This window comes from Polypterus senegalus, chromosome 4, assembly GCF_016835505.1.
Source record: "Polypterus senegalus isolate Bchr_013 chromosome 4, ASM1683550v1, whole genome shotgun sequence".
NCBI lineage: Eukaryota > Metazoa > Chordata > Cladistia > Polypteriformes > Polypteridae > Polypterus > Polypterus senegalus.
The window spans coordinates 99411160-99431900 of NC_053157.1; the positions used below are offsets into that span (position 1 = coordinate 99411160).

At 38.4% G+C, this 20741-nt stretch overlaps 1 protein-coding gene across 2 annotated transcripts in view; it reads right to left on the bottom strand.

Moving 5' to 3' along the window:
* Nucleotides 1–20741, bottom strand: part of hgsnat (heparan-alpha-glucosaminide N-acetyltransferase) — a 376297-nt gene that overhangs the window by 265689 nt on the left and 89867 nt on the right. For both annotated transcript variants that reach the window (XM_039751089.1, XM_039751090.1), the window contains exon 4: nucleotides 6293–6408. In XM_039751089.1, the coding sequence (XP_039607023.1) occupies nucleotides 6293–6408 (116 nt within the window). The remainder of the gene's footprint in view (nucleotides 1–6292; nucleotides 6409–20741) is intronic.

Here is a 20741-nt window from a genome sequence, read left to right on the forward strand (position 1 = left end):
CAAATATCACCCTGAACTCCCGCTTCTTCTAGTTTGATGCCCAACCTCTCACCCTATCAAATGCTTTCTGGAAGTCCAGATAAATATCATATGCTCCACTTTGATCAAAACATTTTGTTGCATCATCATAGAATTCCAGCATATTAGTAAAAACGACTTCCCTCTTCTGAACCTCTGCTGACTGCCGAGTAAAACTGCAGTTATTGCCAAGTGTCAATATTATCCTTAATAATTAATTCCATTAATTTTCATGTGATGCATATTAACCTTACTGGTCTATAGCTGTCTGGATCTACCCAATCATTCTTTTTATATAACTGGATAATAATTGCCATTTTCTAGTCATTTGCAACTTCCCCAGTGCATGATAACTCCGTAAAATATGTGTCAAGGATTATATATGTATTTAATAAGCTCCTTAAGAACTCGAGGGTCAATATGATCTAATCCTGGAGATTTATTTGATTTCAGCCTATTTAATCTAAGCAATACTTCTCCCTCTGCAATTTCTAAATCACTCTATACTTCTTCAGTAGTCCAAGGACTTGAGAAAAATGCAAGTTTAAAGCATCCGCCATTTCACGGTCTATATGTTTTTTTTTTTAAATTCCCCCTTGCTATTCCTGAAACACTTCACCCATTCTTTGACTGTTCCTGAACTATTAAAATATTAAAGAATCTCTTTGGGTCATATTTCACCTATCTATATATATAATTCACTAAGGGCACGCAAGACACTGAGCACAAGCAAGACACTGAGGGCACGCAAGACAGTGAGGGCATGCAAGACAGAGCGCCGCCCACCAACTCACATAGCCCCACCCACCAATTCTAAGACCATGAGATACGCTTGACAGAGCCCCGCCCGCCAAATCTGAAAGGCAAGCAAGACAGAGAGCCACGCCTACCAATGCACAGAGCCCCGCTGGCCAACTTAGAGCCCCGTCCACCAACTCTAAGACCATGGGATGCGCACGACTGAGCCCCGCCCGCCATCTCTAAGCCTACATCCGCGTCCACTGTCGCTCTCGATCAAACAGCAATAATTAGCAAACAAACAAAATTCACAATTGGTATGCCAGTTTGAAAAGATAAGTTTTGAGGGTACTTTTAAAATGTGTTATTGAATTGAGCTGATGTATATGAAAGAGAAGAGAATTCCCGAGTTGAGGAGCACTATGAGAGACACTCGAGCTCCCACAGCACAGAGTTTGATGCGTGGTACAGAAAGTACAGCTGCAGATGAGAATCTGAGTGAGCGAGAGGTGTGTCAGTCTGTAGGAGATCAGTGAGGTTGTGGAGAGTTTAAAATGTTAAGAGCAGTATTTAGTATTGTATTCTGTAGTTAACAGGGAGCCAGTGATGTTGAGAGACAATAGGTGTAGTATGTTCAGTGGATTTAGAACAGCAGGTTATTATCCTGGCAGCAGAAATTTGAATAAATTGTAAGCAATGGATACGTTTTTGTGGGATGACAGATAGAATACCATTACAGTAATCTATACGTGAGGTGACTTGGGCATTAACCAATAATTTAGTACTGTGTTGTGTAAGAACAGGACGAAGTCTAGAAATGTTTCGGAGATGGAAGAAAGCAGTCCGAGAAATGTCACTTACACAGGAGGAGCTATTTAATAATTGCCATTATTAGTGTATAAATGGATATAAATAATTGAATGTAAACGATTCGCCAAAATCTGTTGTAAGTAAATGATACTGTTTAAAACATTATTATTTTTTTTATCAGAAAACCCGGTTTCCACGTCTACCTGTATTAGTTTAATTGGCACTTTCACCACTCGCAATAGGGTGGATGCGCTGACTTATCATGTCGACTGGGCAACACAGTGAATGCTGTGTCTATCTATATATGTCTATGTTTTCCGTGGCCTGCTACAGGAAGGTATTCTCTCGACCATTGGCATTGGTTTCGCTCCTTTCTATTTTCGTTATACTGCGACGGTGGTTTCCTAAGCCTTTGTTATACCGAATTCCTTTCTCACCATTTTCCGTTCCTATTCTTACACTGCCATATACTACGGCGGGCTTCGGCTAGTCTTCTATATTCCTCTCTGTCTTTTAGCCTCCCTAATATCCTTCTTCACACGCCCTAAGATTCACATTGGAGCTATTAGTTTTATACGCCTTATACAGTTGTGTTTTTTCCCTTTGCAGCTTCTTTTTCAACTCTTTATTAACCCACTGCAGAGTTTTTTTTTAGTTTTCTACTAATTCCAAATTTAGATATGTACCTGTCCGGCATTATATATAAAATGTTTTTAAACCTGTTCCACTTCTCAGCTGTCTCCACACTTAAAAGCTTATCCCAGTTTATCCTCCTTGGACTTTGCTGCATCTGCTCAAAATCTGCCCTACCAAAGTTGAACTTCAGTTTCAGTCTTTGTATCCATTCTCTTCCAATACACTGAGAACTGTATTATATTATTGTCACTTAAGTCTAGTGGTTCAATCACCGCTACACCCTCAATTTTGTCCCGATTATTACAAAATACTAAATCCAGACAGGCTTCACCCCACGCTGGTGCTTTAACATGCATTACTGTGTTAAGAAACAGTCTCTGATTACTTAGTTATTCCAGTTAATATTAGGATGTTTCAAGTCCTCCATGACTAGAATATCTCCCTTGTAAAACTTTTAAAATTACTAAAAAGATGTGCAATGAAATTACTTTCTGCATTGGGCGGTCTACAACACACTCCTAAAATAAGGCCCTTCCCTAATTATTTCCAGGCAAAGCCACATGTTCTCACCAAGTCTGGGCTCATTGTCCAACTGAGTAGGAAATTCTGTTTGACATAAACAGCAGCCCCACCTCCTTTTCTATTCTGCCAATCCTTCCTAAAAAATGTATATCCATCTACGTTATACTCCTCCCCATCTTTGTTATTTAGCTAGGATTCCATCACTACTGTAATATAATTACCTGTATGCTCCTCTACATTAACTCCAACTAATTTTATTCCTGATAATTCTATCATTAAGGCATGTTAGTTTTAATATACTACTTATTTTACTTTTACCTTTAAACGTTGGGTTACAATTTGCTTTACTATGCATTTAATTTTTCACACCATGGTTGGTTCCTCAATGTATATTTCTAAACTTGGCCTGCACTAAACGTCCACCCTATACCCTAGTTTAAATAATCCAGAATTAATATAATCATACACCTCCACAACACATTGGTGCTCCTCTGGTTCAGACGAAACTCATCGCTGCAGAACAGGTCCCATCAGTTCCAAAAGAAGTCCCAGTGTTCCATAAACATTGTACCCTTCTATCCTACACCAAGATTTGAACCATATGTTAAGCCTTCTAGTCTCCTCAGTCTTACATGGACTGGTGCATGGCATAGTCAGAACTTCAGAGAAAACTACTTTGTCTACCCTTATGTGTATCATTTGTTCCAATATACACAATGACAACTGGATCCACGTCTACTCTGGTCAAGAGCCTATCTACTCTTTTAGGGTGGTCTTCCACCTGTGCACCTCGAAGGCAACACACTGTGTGAAACTGTCTCTGGAGCAATCCTCCTAATGATTAAGAGGGGACTGGGCGGTCTCATGGTCTGGAATCCCTGCAGATTTTATTTTTTTCTCCAGCCGTCTGGAGTTTTTTTTGTTTTTTCTGTCCCCCCTGGCCATTGGACCTTACTCTAATTCGATGTTAATTAATGTTGATTTATTTTGTTTTCTTATTGTGTCTTTTATTTTTCTGTTCTTTATTATGTAAAGCACTTTGTTCTACTGTTTGTATGAAAATGTGCTATATAAATAAATGTTGTTGTTGTTAAGTCTACAACTATCACTCGCTCTCTCTTACTGGGAACTGATTTTGACTTGCCCGCCTACCACCTCAGAATCTTCAGGAACGATGTTCCTGCTCAGCAATGACCTGAAAACGGTTAACTCTCCCAATTCTGGGGTTGATGCCCTCGGAAAATGTGTATGCTTTACCTTATGCCATGACCTACCTATCTCTACCCGTCTGGTCTCGAGTCTCCTCCCGCACCACCTTAGGGGTGTATACTATCTCCCTCAAAAACACCTGGGCCAGGTACACCAAATCTCTACTCCTCCAGTTCAGTGAACCTGAGTTTGAGGCACTGGATTAGCTGGCGTCTCCTGCAGACATAGCCCTTATAGAAGATTTGCTCCTCCAAGCTTTCCTCTAAAATGTCCAGCATCCAACAGGACTTGCATTGCACTGGCCTCATTATTAAAATTTGAGTTAGGATTCCTAAAACTGCCTTTTTATTATATTAAAATTTCATTATTTAACTTAGATGATAAAACTAAAAAAATGTTAATCTAGAAAAACCTGCTTACTCAATATCTGCAGCTAGTTAATTTCTTACTGTCTTGACTGCTCCTACAGCTGCTTGCACGTAATTGTGATCTTAATGCCTTTGTTTTTTTCCCCCCACTAAAGAATTGCATTTTCTGTTATTTAACCATCATTGCAGTGATGAGTAGTTACTTACAGAGATGCCAGCGTAAGCTACACACAAAAGGTCAGCTCCAAAGCTTCCATCTAATATACATCTTTAACATTAAAACAACTACACGTTTTTTTCACTACTAAAAAAAGCTACGCCAAGTGGTATCAGAAACCTTTTGTTCTCCCTCACAGCCCATTAGCTTGGCATCTTGATAGTATATCCATATAGCTAAACCCACAAAAGCCACAGATAGCCTAATACGGCTTGAGTGAACTTAAAAAAACATCACATCTTGGCACACAATATATATTGTTTATATATATTTTAATTTTAAATGTTAATATATACTTTCATTGAAAAAAACAAAACGCGTTCAGGGTTGCATGACAGAAAACCGATTCAGATAATACATGAAGAAAATACATTAAGTAAAAACACATTTTCATGGTGACACTATACATAACTCTCTTTTGTTTTGTGTGTGCATTATCCAATTTTGCACTCCCTCACTCTACCAGAAGTGACAATGATTTTTCAGAAAATATAAGTTCACTGAAGAATACACTAATGGTTTAGGACACAAGTGACCAGGTTTGATCATGTGTGTAAAGGAAAGAACACAAAAATGTAGAATATAACTCTAATCTTTGTTTATACTTTAATCCTTAATGTGCATCCTTATACAGTGGAACCTCGGTTCACGAACGTCTCGGTACACGTACAAATCGGTTTACAACCAAAAAGTTCGCCAGACTTTTGCCTCAGTTCACGACCACACACTCGGTATACGAACAAGCCAGTTTCCCTTTCGGTTTATACGTGTTCAGTCTCTCTCTGTGCTTTTCCTGTGCAGAGAGCAAGAGAGAGAGAGAGTGAGAGAGTGCGACACACACTAGAGAGACAGACACACACACACAGGCAGCGCGAGAGAGACACACACACACACACACACACACACACACACAGAGGCAGCGAGAGAGACACACACACACACACACACACAGAGGCAGCGAGAGAGAGACGCACACACACAGGCAGCGTGAGAGAGACAGACGCACACACAGGCAGCGCGAGAGATAAAGCTGGATGCATACGGTAGGAAGGCAGTTAAAGAATGCACTGGGCTTGATTTTGTTTTTACTTCTGTTTACAGCGATCAGTTCGTAGTGTGCATTGTTGCAATGTTACTTTTCTTGGTGGTTTATTAAATTACGGATTTTTTCAAATGTTCATTTTTTTCCCTGTGCTTAAAACTCATTAAAAAAAGTGTTTTTAGCCAGCAGTTGGTAGCGCTATAGCGCAACTATTGCAGTATTGTTGTTCAAGGTTTTCTCAGTGTTAATCAATGTTTTTACATTTAGTTTACTATTACGCTGTGAATTATATGGTTTAATTAACTATATTTGTGCTTAAAAACTTAAAAAAATATATATATTTACATACAGTTCGTATGGTCTGGAACGGATTAATTGTATTTACATACAATCCTATGGGGGAAATTGGTCGTAAACCGATTTGGTCGTGAACTGAAACAGAGTTTTGGAACGAATTATGGTCGTGAACCGAGGCTCCACTGTACCAAAAAAGTGCATGACATTTAAGTATTTCTAACTACTTCTAATTGTAAAACAAATTATTTGCTAAACACAATGAGTCAGATAAATTAAGACACTTGCTAGTTATTTTACCATCTGTATGAATTAAACCCAACCTTAAAATAAACTAAATTAGCCTAAACAACATAACAGAAGTCAAATTGTTTTGTGAATACCTACAATCAAACATTGATGGTTACCCATGAAGACATTATAAAAAAAAATACATACGCAATAAACTGTTCTGAGGCTCTCTGTCGGTGATTATAGAACAAGACACATTCTCCGGATTCATATTCTTAATCCATAATGAATAAGCACCGAACTCTCCAAAGTTAAAGTAAACCCTAAAAAATGAAGAAAAAAGTTCTAAATATCCAAACATCCATCCATCTATCCATCTATCCATCTATCCATCTATCCATCCATCTATCCATCTATATATATATATATATATATATATATATATATCTATTGTATGTCTAAATATATCTTACATGTATACAAACAAGCACAATACAAGTAAAAAATTTCGGTATACCAAGAAATGTAGGTTTTCATAGAATCTGATACGATTTTTTATCAAAATATCATTAAATTGATTTAAAAATATAGCTTACCCTTTATTCCTTAATAAGTTATGTGTACATACTAATCAGATATTAGAGAAACCATTGAAATTGCATTAGCACCCCTGTAGTCTCACAGGGCCAAACATGATTCCCAAAAAAGATACACATCTGGGGACAACGTTGGTAATGTATAGAGGCAAACCCTCTGCTACAAAGGCTCTACCCATAGGGCTTCATCCTAAACAACCGCCCTTAATTCCCCCAGTCCATGAATTTTAAACTGCCAAAGTTTTCAGAAAAGCACAACAGCATGATTTTTACATTCATAAGTCTGTTAGAAATATTTTTTCACTCTTGCTATAGATTTAAATGCTTAATTCTCTTTTGTTGATTTCATTATATTTTGCCCTTTCTCCCATTAGCGTCAGTCCCATTAATTAGTAAATAATGGATGAATTAAACAATTAGAACACCTGGAAAAGTAGAATGAAAATCAAGATGAAAATACTGTTAAAAAGAAAAAAAATATATACATTATTCCCATAACTGCTTGGTACATTTTAAAATGTGTATACTTCATCCCAAATATGTTCTATTGGGTTGAGGTCAGGGCTCTGTGCAGGCCAGTTAAGTTCCTCCACAACAAACTTGCTCATCCATTTGTTTATAGACCTTGCTTTGTGCACTGGTAAGCAGTCATGCTGGAGCAGGAAGGAGCCATCTCCAAACTGTTCCCACAAAGTTGGGAACATAAAATTGTCCAAAATGGCTTTATATACTGAAGCATTAAGAGTTCCTTTCACTGGAACAAAGGGGCCAAGCCCAACCCCTGAAAAACAACCCCACACCATAATCCCCTGTTCCACTCTCTTACAATTGGCACAATGCAGTCAGGCAAGCACCGTTTCCCTGGCAACCGGCAAACCCAGACTTGTCTATAGGATTGCCAGACAGAGAAGCGTGATATGTCACTCCAGAAGACACCTCTCAACTGCTCTACAACACTGCATCCGACGTTTTGCATTGCTCTTGGTGATGTAAGGCTTGGATGCAGATGCTCGGCCATGGAAACCTATTCCATGAAGCTCTCCACGCACTGTTCTTGACCTTTTGTAGGTCTGTAGCTATTGACTATGCATAAAGTTGTCGATTTCTGCACACTGTGTGCCTCAGCATGCGCTGTCTCTGCTCTGTGATTTTAAGTGGCCTATCACTTCATGGCTGAATTGCTGTTGTTCCCAATTGCTTCCATTTTGGTATAATGCAACTAATATTTAACTATGAAATATTTAGCGGCGAGTAAATTTCACGAATGGACTTACTGCACAGGTGGCGTCGTATCACAGTACCACGCTTGAATTCACTGAGCTTGTGAGAGCGACCTATTCTTTCACAAATATTTGCAGAAGCAGTCTGCAAGCCTAAGTGCTTGATTTTATACACCTGCGGCAATGGAAGTAATTGGAACACCTGAATTCAATGATTTAAAGGGGTGTCCCAATACTTTTGGCAATATAATATATATAGTAGTCCCAGTAGCATTACTTGACATATTTCTGCTGAATAATTTGTTGGGTGAATGTATTCAACATTAGTGTGTAAGAAAGAGGATGTCCAGCACTGTTCAGTTATGTTTTAAATTCCTTCTTACCTTTATAAATAGTGTGTTGATTCGAGGGGCATCTCTTAAAGTGATGTTATCACTCCAGCACAGAAAAACACCGGCCATCACCGAGTTAAGATGTAAAGGGTGTCATTTCCCACATTAAAGGAAATGCAGTCCCAAAAAACAAAACAAAAAAAGCCAGCTCTGCCCCACTAACGCAGAAAGGATAATGCTGGATATTTTGGGAGGAGGATATTAAGGATAGAGCTGCCAAAGAAGAGGAAGGCTTAAATGAAGGTTTATGGATGAGGTGAGAGAAGACATGCAGGTGGTGGGTGTAACAGAGGAAGATGCAGAGGACAGGAAGATATGGAAACAGGGGTTGCCACAGCGAATCATCTAACAGAAGTAGCCGAAAGAAGAAGAATATTGTAACAGATGCAAAACACCATTTTTGTTATTGTTAAGTGATGTGCCGCTAACATATGTGTCAGTACGGGCTCCCCGTTGCATATCCCAGAGTCATAATAAGGCTAGTTTATATCCCATGCTAGGTGCGAGGGAGTCGCAGTGAAAATGACAGAATTGGAGACGTAAGCGGGAAAATATTTTTAAGTACATGAGGGGATAGCCATGAATTTCAACAGGAGGCTGGTTACACTTGTGCCAGAATAATGAATGAATGGCTGAATATGACGCATCTGGTAATCAAAACAAAACATATGCATACAATAGACTGATGTCCTGTCCTTATACAGTTATGCATCTGGGCTTTCCCCTTCTTTTTCTATCCTGGTTAGATCCACTTTGCCCACTTCACTCAAGATAAAGCTAAAGCAATTAAAGATTTCTCCAAAACTTTTATACTTGATTAAATAAGGATATACTAAGGGAGTTTACCATTAGGACACTGAAGTAATCTGTGTTGAAAATGAGGCTTTCTCGTCTTAAGTGAATACCCAATTAAAACTCAGTAATATCAATAAAGTAATTAGCCATTAGCAAAACAAGTAATGTGTTGGCTTTACTTCTAAATCATTTCATTACCACCTTGATAAACAAAAATACAATAATTTCTACTAAATCATGGAAATTTCTGGGTGTGTACAGACTTTTGACTGCTAGTGCATTTTTGTATCTCTCTATTATATATCAACTGTATATATCCATCTATAAACATACACACATTTTTCTTAATTATTAAATGGCTAATTTACTACCCAACACATATTACAGTGGTGTGAAAAACTATTTGCCCCCTTCCTGATTTCTTATTCTTTTGCATGTTTGTCACACAAAATGTTTCTGATCATCAAACACATTTAACCATTAGTCAAATATAACACAAGTAAACAGAAAATGCAGTTTTTAAATGATGGTTTTATTATTTAGGGAGAAAAAAAATCCAAACCTACATGGCCCTGTGTGAAAAAGTAATTGCCCCCTGAACCTAATAACTGGTTGGGCCACCCTTAGCAGAAATAACTGCAATCAAGCGTTTGCTAACTTGCAATGAGTCTTTTACAGCGCTCTGGAGGAATTTTGGCCCACTCATCTTTGCAGAATTGTTGTTAATTCAGCTTTATTTGAGGGTTTTCTAGCATGAACCGCCTTTTTAAAGTCATGCCATAGCATCTCAATTGGATTCAGGTCAGGACTTTTACTAGGCCACTCCAAAGTCTTCATTTTGTTTTTCTTCAGCCATTCAGAGGTGGATTTGCTGGTGTGTTTTGGGTCATTGTCCTGTTGCAGCACCCAAGATCGCTTCAGCTTGAGTTGACGAACAGATGGCCGGGCATTCTCCTTCAGGATTTTTTGGTAGACAGTAGAATTCATGGTTCCATCTATCACAGCAAGCCTTCCAGGTCCTGAAGCAGCAAAACAACCCCAGACCATCACACTACCACCACCATATTTTACTGTTGGTATGATGTTCTTTTCTGAAATGCTGTGTTCCTTTTACGCCAGATGTAACGGGATATTTGCCTTCCAAAAGTTCAACTTTTGTCTCATCAGTCCACAAGGTATTTTCACAAAAGTCTTGGCAATCATTGAGATGTTTCTTAGCAAAATTGAGATGAGCCCTAATGTTCTTTTTGCTTAACAGTGGATTGCGTCTTGGAAATCTGCAATGCAGGCCGTTTTGGCCCAGTCTCTCTCTTATGGTGGAGTTCTGAACACTGACCTTATTTGAGGCAAGTGACGCCTGCAGTTCTTTAGATGTTGTCCAGGGGTCTTTTGTGACCTCTCGGATGAGTCGTCTCTGCGCTGTTGGGGTAATTTTGGTCGGCCGCCACTCCTGGGAAGGTTCACCACTGTTCCATGTTTTTGCCATTTGTGGATAATGGCTCTCACTGTGGTTCGCTGGAGTCCCAAAGCTTTAGAAATGGCTTTATAACCTTTACCAGACTGATAGATCTCAATTACTTCTGTTCTCATTTGTTCCTGAATTTCTTTGGATCTTGGCATGATGTCTAGCTTTTGAGGTGCTTTTGGTCTACTTCTCTGTGTCAGGCAGCTCCTATTTAAGGGATTTCTTGATTGAAACAGGTGTGGCAGTAATCAGGCCTGGGGGTGGGTACGGAAATTGAACTCAGGTGTGATACACCACAGTTAGGTTATTTTTTAACAAGGGGGCAATTACGTTTTCACACAGGGCCATGTAGGTTTGGATTTTTTTCTCCCTAAATAATAAAAACCATCATTTAAAAACTGCATTTTGTGTTTACTTGTGTTATATTTGACTAATGGTTAAATGTGTTTGATGATCAGAAATATTTTGTGTGACAAACATGCAAAAGAATAAGAAATCAGGAAGGGGGCAAATAGTTTTTCACACCACTGTATACAATTAGCACAACAGAGAATAAACAAAATTACAGTGTGGAGTGAGGCAGTATCAAAAACTCCACATAAAACTATAGGCAAAATTCCGTTACAACGAATATCTTTACTAAGAAATTTTCATTACAACAAAGTGTTTTTATGGTGCCGACAGTTTCCCCATATGACATGAGTCTATAGAGATCTTGTTACTACGAAATACATCCAATAGATACTTTCATTACAACAAAGTGCACAAAAGAGCTTGAAATGCCTGAATTAAACATCCACTGAGAAGTTAGTTCTGTGGTCGCACTCAGTTGTGCACAACAATCCCCAAACAGAAACACTAATTTTTTATTCTTTCTTCAGACTTTCCTTGAACTGTTTTTTGTTTTGCTGTTTTCTTTTTCTGTGAATTTCAGTGATACCTTTTGCTTATTGTTCGTCAACATTTGAAAAATATCCACTGGAATTTAACTCAATGTAATCCTCCTAAAGAAACGGCAGACACGAAAAAACAAGAAACATTCATATTAATGCGGCACTCATTTAAGAAAATGTAAGGTTTCTAAACTCTCTTGGGACCTCCGTCAACAGAACAAGCCGAAGAGTGTACCGATGTGCAATTACCGCGTCTCTGAAAGACTGTTTAGCCATTGCCAAGGCAACAGCAGGCTCACAGCTCTACTGCGGCTCTTCATGAAGCAAAAAGAAAAGATTTCGATGGGTGATGCAAGGTACATTGTAAATGCAGGGAACAATATTACCAGTATTTGGCCACTAACCTAGCCACATCCCTGCCTGACTGCTGTATCTGTGCATAGGAGAGTGGTAAATCCCACTACAATAAATAATTGTGCTGCTCCCGTTTCAAGCTGGTTTTGCTAAAGTACTGAGACTCAGCCTCATGTTTTCGGGTGCAAGACAGGGACTTATAGCGCAACTCCGATCTTTTAGGATTTGCTTCTGTGGCGCTTCACTGAAGCGCTATGAGCCTGCAGTTGCCCTGCCCTGGCAATGAACAAATAACCTTCCACAGATGCAGCAATCCCGCTTCGGGATGCACTTGGGCGTGTTGCCCTGTTGGGTGGTGGAGGGGTTCCCAAAAGAATTCAGAAACCTCAAAATACGAAAAAGAAGAAGAAAAGGATGATTCAGAATTCCTCCAACCCAATTGCACGGCAGTGCTTCAGCCACTGGATTTGGAAATCATTTACACCTGGAAATTAATGCTGAGAAATTTTCTCGTCAGCATAACTTGTAGACGGAGGAGATTAAAATTAAAACGAAAGAAGCTAATGAAATGATAGCAAATGCCTGGACGAAAGAATTATAGTGACAAATACAGAATCTCACTACTACGAAATTTTCATTACAACAAAATATTTTTTTTTTAGGTCCCTGGAAGTTTATTCCCTGGCAGAGAATTTTACCTGTATTTGAATATTTTAATCACAGCAATCTTTATATATCTAGTCAGAAGAGATATGTTGTGATGTGAAAATTTTGCATAGAAGTTGATAAAAATTTTGTATGTCTTTATTTGTAACTTAGACGAAGCAAATTTAATACTAGTGTTCCATTATTGCTAATAACAGCAGTGGTTTGATGGTTTAAGAACCCCTTCTCCCCTTTCAGAAATCAGTCTCTTTGTAATTTTACGACAGGGATGGGGGAAGTGCCTCAAGCAAGTCTGGCCAGCGATTCTCTGCTGAAGTCTCTCGGACAACCCCCACAGGAAAGCCAGGCTGCCTAAATGCCAAGCTTCACCGTAACATATGGTTTTGGGAGCAGGTGCGAAGGTATTCTGTCCCCCCATTGGTCTGAAGTATGGCTGTTTGGAACACTCTTCTATCAAAAGCCTTTAAGTACCACAACTCCCTATTGGCTGTAGGGGTTAAACAGGAAACCTATAAATGTGCTTGCTTTACCTTGCTCTCTCTCTTACCAAACTGATGAAAGACCATCTCACACCATGAACTGAAAAGGACAACACAATGAAGAGCACAGCACAGCAGCCATACTGAGACAGGCATGTGGCCTGTTCTTAAGAAAGCTGACCACAAATGATGCCTTAACTAGAGACAATTTAAGTAATTAAAAAGGCTGTATGCCGCCTGAAATGAAACATCAACATTTATCAGGTTGTATGGTCACCAATATTCAAATGTACTTTGCATATTGTTATTATTTATAAATATTATCAATAATAAATTATTTAAAGTGTAACTTGACTCCTGCTTGTCTTTTAAAACACCTAATTTCCAGTGGTTATGAACGCAGAAGGGAAGGTGGGGAGACGTTAGATGGTACAACTAGCAAAATAACGTGCATCGCAGCGGAGAAGTAGTGTGTTAAAGAAGTAATGAAAAAGAAAAGGAAACATTTTAATAATAACGTAACATGATTGACAATGTAATTGTGTTGTCATTGTCATGAGTGTTGCAGGCATATATATATATCTATACTAATAAAAGGCAAAGCCCTCAATTACTGACTGACTGACTCACTCACTCACTCATCACTAATTCTCCAACTTCCGGTGTAGGTAGAAGGCTGAAATTTGGCAGGCCCATTCCTTATAGTTTCCTTACAAAAGTTGGGCAGGTTTCATTTCGAGATTCTACGCGTAATGGTCATAACTGGAAGGTATTTTTCTCCATTTACTGTAATGGAGTTGAGCTCTAAAGCCGTGGGGTGGCAGAGTTTCGTGTGACATCATCACGCCTCCCACGTAATCACGTGAACTGACTGTCAACGCACTACGTAGAAAACCAGGAAGAGCTCCAAAACGCTGAAGAAAACATGCATTATATAATTGAGAAGGCAGCTAAACAATAAGAAGCGAACGAGTGACATATACTACCATATTCATGAGTGCTACTACTTCGGAAAGAAAGCAAGGTGTAAACCTAAACTTTAAATTAAGTTAATAGACAGGCTGCCGCTGGCGTTTCTCATGCCCACGGTTAATGCGGGATACAAGTTTAAAAAGAGGACGCAGGATATAAACAAGAGTTTTGATCACTTTGTAACTAAGTTAAAATTGCAGGTGAAGGGGTGTGCTTATGCAAATTCCAAGAGACTTTGTTTGTGGGGGATTGACAATTGACGGGTGGGGGGAGTCGCATCATCATCTCCCCTCCCATGAACTCCGCGGCTAACGCCATCTTCCGAAGCAACTTCGTCACACTGCTACCAAATACTCACAGAAAAATCCACAAGTTAATACACACGCTGTCTCTAGAGTTTCTCCACACTGAATCCTCCAGGCACTACTGTACTTACAAAAGGTTACATTGACAATCGCACAGCTGAGAAGCTTCGATGCATGTGCTCCATAACGTGTTAAAAATATAAAGTCACTGTCGGAATAAATAAAGTCGAAACTTAAAGTCAAAACTTGTTTCTGAATATATAAAGTCAAAACTTTAACATATAAACTCAGCGCTCGAATATATAAAGTCAAATCTTGAATATATAAAGTAAGTATAAGTCATTCCCAAATATAAAAAGTCAAAACCTGAGTATATAAAGACGGCGTTTGAATATTTCGGAATATATAATGTAAGCGCTGGAATATATAAAGTCAAAACTTAAATATATAAAGTAAGCGTCGGAATATATAAACTCAGCGCTGCAATATATAAAGTCAAATCTTGAATATATAAAGTCAGCGTCGGAATATATAAACTCAAATCTTGAATATATAAAGTCAGCGTCAGAATATATTGTCACGCTTGGGTCACAGATTTGCACAGAGACACAGGAGGTCGTAGAAACAAGAAGGATTTTTATTCAAACAGAGCAAACACATGAGCTTAAACATGCTCCATGACAAGTCAGAGATGACAGTTCCGCTAGGAGCAGAGAGAGAGAGCGATAAAAGCAAGCAAACAATCAATTTTCAACTGACAGGCGCTGCACAAGGCTTTTAAGTTAGCAGAGTATCGCGAAAGGTTTGCATTACGCGTATTTCCCGTGAATCAAGCAACTCTCTGTACCAGGTTCATTTAGTCGTGATAATACGTCTGCGTTGACGTGTTCAGAACCTGGTCGATGTTTTACTGTGAAACGGTAAGGTTGTAAGCCCAGAAACAATCTCATGAGGCGAGAGTTTGTATCTTTCTGTCGGTATAACCATTGAAGTGGAGCATGATCAGTTACCAAAGTGAAGTTTCATCCCCACAAATAATAGCGAAGCCCTCCAGCTCACAATATAAAGTAAGCGCTGGAATATATAAAGTCCAAACTTCAATATATAAAGTCATCGTCAGAATATACAAAGTCAGTGCTGGAATATCCATCCATTTCCCAACCCGTTGAATCCGACCACAGAGTCACGGAGGTCTGCTGGAGCCAATCCCAGCCAACACTGGGCGCAAGGCAGGAACCATCATTTTCAAAGCATTAACCGAACAGTGTTTTTTTAATTTATTTTTCTGAATACGTTTTTGTTAACTTCCTTCAGTTCACAGTCATTTCAATCAATATATTTTGACTTTGACTTTATATATTCAGGAATGAGTTTATATACTCCGATGTTGACTTTATATAATCAAGAATGACTTTATAAATTCCGAAGCTGACTTTATGTATTCAAGTTTTGACTTTATATATTCCGACAGTGACTTTATATATTCAGAAAATCAATGTATTTACCTGTTTCGCACACCATAGTATATGTGTGTGTGTATATATGTACACATTTATGCATATATATATATATATATATATTATATATATTTATATATAATGACAACAACACTTATATCAATGACAAAACAATTACGTTGTCAATCATGTTACGCTATTATTAAAATGTTTCCTTTTCTTTTTACTTCTCCTGCTGCCAAGCGAGTATTTTGATATATATATATATATAGATAGATATACATATATATACTGTATACTGTGTATATATATGTGTATATATATATATATATATATATAGATAGATAAATATATATATAGATAAATAACTTCTTTAACACACTACGCCTCTGTATTCTGCTAGTATATATATATATATATATATATATATATATATATATATATATATATATATATATATATATATATATATATATACTGCTCAAAAGAATTAAAGGAACACTTTTTAATCAGAGTATAACATAAAGTCAATGAAACTTCTGGGATATTAATCTGGTCAGTTAAGTAGCAGAGGGAGTTGTTAATCAGTTTCAGCTGCTGTGGTGTTAATGAAATTAACAACAGATGCACTAGAGGGGCAACAATGAGATGACCCCCAAAACAGAAATGGTTTAACAGGTGGAGGCCATTGACATTTTTCCCTCCTCATCTTTTCTGACTGTTTCTTCACTAGTTTTGCATTTGGCTACAGTCAGTGTCACTACTGGTAGCAGGAAGCGATACCTGGACCCTACAGAGGTTGCACAGGTAGTCCAACTTCTCCAGGATGGCACATCAATACGTGTCATTGCTAGAAGGTTTGCTGTGTCTCCCTGCACAGTCTCAAGGGCATGGAGGAGATTCTAGGAGACAAGCAGTTACTCTAGGAGAGCTGGAGAGGGCCATAGAAGGTCCACAACCCATCAGCAGGACCAGTATCTGCTCCTTTGGGCAAGGAGGAACAGGATGAGCACTGCCAGAGCCCTACAAAATGACCTCCAGCAGGCCACTGGTGTGAATGTCTCTGACCAAACAACCAGAAAGACTTCATGAGGGATGACCCAAGGGCCCAATGTCCTATAATGGGCCCTGAGCTCACTACCCAGCAGCATGCAGCTCGATTAGCATTCGCCATAAAATACCAGAATTGGCAGATGCACCACTGGTGCCCTGTGCTTTTTACAGATGAGAGCAGATTCACCCTGAGCACGTGACAGAAGTGAAAGGGTCTGGAGAAGCCATGGAGAACATTATGCTGCCTGTAACATCATTCAGCATGAGCAGTTTGGTGGTGTGTTAATGATTGTCTGGGGAGGCATATCCATGGAGGGTCACACAGACCCCTACAGGCTTGACAAAGGCACCTTGGCTGCCATTAGGTATCAGGATGAAATCCTTGGACCCATTGTCAGACCCTATGCTGGTACAGTGGCTCCTGGTGCACGACAATTCCTGGCCTCATGTGGTGAGAGTATGCAGGCAGTTCCTGGAGGATGAAGGAATTGATACCATTGACTGGCCACCACACTTTATGACCTAAATCCAATATAACACCTCTGGGACATTATGTTTTGGTCCATCCAATGCCACCAGGTTGCACCTCAGACTGTCCAGGAGCTCAGTGATGCCCTGGTCCAGATCTGAAAGGAGATCCCCCACAACACCATCTGTCATCTCATTAGAAGCATGCACCGATGTTGTCAGGCATGTATACAAGAACACAAGGGCCATACAAAGTGCTGCGTACAATTTTGAGTTGCTGCAATTAAATTTTGGCAAAATGGACTAGCCTGCCACATAATTTTTCACTCTGATTTTTGGGGCGCTTTGAATTCAGGGCTCTGTAGGTTGATCATTTTCAATTCCATCAAACGATGTGGCATCCTTTCGTTCCTAACACATTACCCAGTCGATATCAGTATAGATATCCCGGAGGATTTCTTTTTCCTATTGAGATCTGATGTGTTTTCAAAGTGTTCCTTAAATTTTTTTTGAGCAGTTTATATACATATACACATACATATATACACATACACACACATATTATATATATATATATATATATATATATACACACACACACATATACACATATATATATATACATATATATATACATATATATATATACATATATATATCTACATATATATATATTAGGGGTAGGACTCGATTAAACAAATTAATCTAATTAATTAGAGGCTATGTAATAATTAATCTTGATTAATCGTATGTAATCACACATGAAAATTTGCCCCAAATCGCAAATGTTTTTTTTTTTTTTTATTTAAAAGTGTTTTAGTGGGCGACAGAATCAAATAATAGACATGGACATGAATATTGTAAACTCAAGCTCTTTTAATTTCTGGAAAAAAAAATGCTTTTAAACTGCATTTCAATTCAAAACAGAAACAAAAATATCATCCCTGGCTAAAATTGGGCAGACTTAAAAATAAAGTGGTATTTTAAGTACTTTAAGTACATTTTCAGAATGGTATTGTCTTTAAATAATAATGATAAAAATTTCAACATAAAGTGCAGTTTTTCTTCTTAAAAAAATAAGGCAGAAACATAAAAGGTAATTTGACTAGCTTCACCTTTAAATTCTGAGTAACCTTAGCCAAAATTATTTTGTACATTAGGCTAAAACAGTGTGATCATTGAACATTTTGTAATTAGATGTAATTAGAATTACTAACGGTCACGGAAGTCCAATGATCCCCAGTAAGAGCCACAAAGTCCGCTTTCTGTAATGCATCTAATTTTGCTTGCTTTTCAGTGTGCACAAAACCATGATTTTATCAAGGCTTCCGTCACGTAGTCTTTTGAAATGAAATTTTCCTCCGATCAGTCGTAGGAACGCACTTTATTCCGACTCTTACATTTTTGTACCTCTGATGTGTGCAATGTAATCGATGTACAGTACCAGGAAATCATGCATTGACAAAAGTTCCCCTTTGCTTGGAATTGAAAGTGTGATTAAATGCGTTTTTTAACGCGTTATGGAGTACATGCATCGAAGCTTCTCAGCTATGCTTGTGCTAAGAAAAGGAAACATTTTAAAAATAACGTAAAATGATTGTGAATGTAATAGTTTTGTGACCGTTATGAGTGTTGCTGTAATCAAGGAATTGATTAAAATTTTTCAATCAGGTTCGTATTTGGACAGTTTGCACAAAACCATGCTTTTATCAAGGCTTCCGTCGGGTAGTCTTTTGAAATGAAATTTGCCTCCGATCAGCCTTAGGAACGTGCTTTGTATCCATTATTCATACAGCTTCAATTGGTGATCTGTCTTTCTGCATTAACCGCATATTTTTTCATACGTCTCAAACCAAAGGTATGCGAGGGTAAAATGAATCGGGAAGCGCGTGTACATACTCGGTGCACCCCCTCTCGGGAATCGAACCTCGGACTTTGGCGCTAGAGGCAAAGCCTCTACCATTGCGCCACGGCGTGTGGTTTGTCTATTTGAAAGTATGTAGATCGGGGTGTATATATATACCTGTATATATTTATGTATATATATATATACACACACAAATATATATATATATATATATATATATATATACACAAACACACACACACACACATATATATATACACACACACACACATATATATATATATATATATATATATATATATACACACACACACACATACACACAGTAATCCCTCCTCGATCGTAGGGGTTGCGTTCCAGAACCCCCCGCGATAGACGAAAGTCCGCAAAGTAGAAACCATATGTTTGTATGGTATATTTTTATTTATTTTAAGCCCTTATAAACTCTCCCACACTGTTAACATTATTAGAGCCCTCTAGACATGAAATAACACCCTTTAGTCAAAAGTGTAAACGGTGTTCCATGACAAGACAGAGATGACAGTTCTTTCTCACAATTAAAAGAATGCAAACATATCTTCTCTTCAAAGGAGCGCCGTCAGGAGCAGATAATGTCAGAGAGACATAGAGAGAGATAAAAGCAAACAATCAAAAAATCAATACGTGCTTATAAATATGCCGAATAAATATGCGATAAAGCGGCATTTTGTAGAAGAGCGCCGTGTCTTCTAAGCAAACTGCCTCTGTGCAAACAGCCCCTCTGCTCACACCCCCTCCGTCAGGCGCAGAGAATGTCAGAGAGGGTGAGAGAGAGAGAGAAAAGCAAACAATGAAGCACGGCGTGGGTAGCATATCTTATATCATTGAGGAGTTTTAGTTAATATGTAACACATGCTCTGATTGGGTAGCTTCGAAGCCGGGGCTATTCAATTACAAATTCAGTTGGGCCAGATTGTCAAACCAAGAAGGTTAGCTTGGCCAGTCATTTTAGCGGCAAAGCAGCTCGTAATGACAAATTTTAAAACCAACACAAACAAATTTATTGAAAAACATAAGGTTTATTCGTTGTTTCTCTTTTAACTTTGGTCAGTTTGCAGAGCAAAAGGTGCATACAAAAAGAGCTGAATTAACAGAATCTGAGGTAGCCCCTATTTTTTCCACTTACAAAAGAAAAAAAAAACTGACCTAGGCTACATATCTGACCTATCTGATCACAAAGTGCATAAAACAAAATAGTGCACAGTAGTAGGATATTAGAAATAATTTTTTTTTCTTTTGAAACAAAATAAACAACTTGCACACATTTGACCCAGGAACATCTCAAAGTGCACAGTATTCACAACTATAACAACACTGAGGGAACATATTTTAAATCACCATGTGTGATTAGGCATGCCTCTGTTACGCATCCCACATTATATTGATGTATTGTAGGCTACAGTTACCCTGCTGACTTAGAGGGAGAAGTGACATTTTTGTTTTAAACGAGAGCAGTGACTTTAGGCTCGTAAGTTGTCAATGCAATTCAAAGGTATTGGTGGAGAGTATGATTAGTCAGGGAGCAACGAGAGTTGCTTTTTATGGAGTTCATGTGTGAAAAACTTGACTCATATGTATATGTTGATCCAAACATACTGAGCATGACGATCGCTACTTTCTTAATGTTAGGGAACT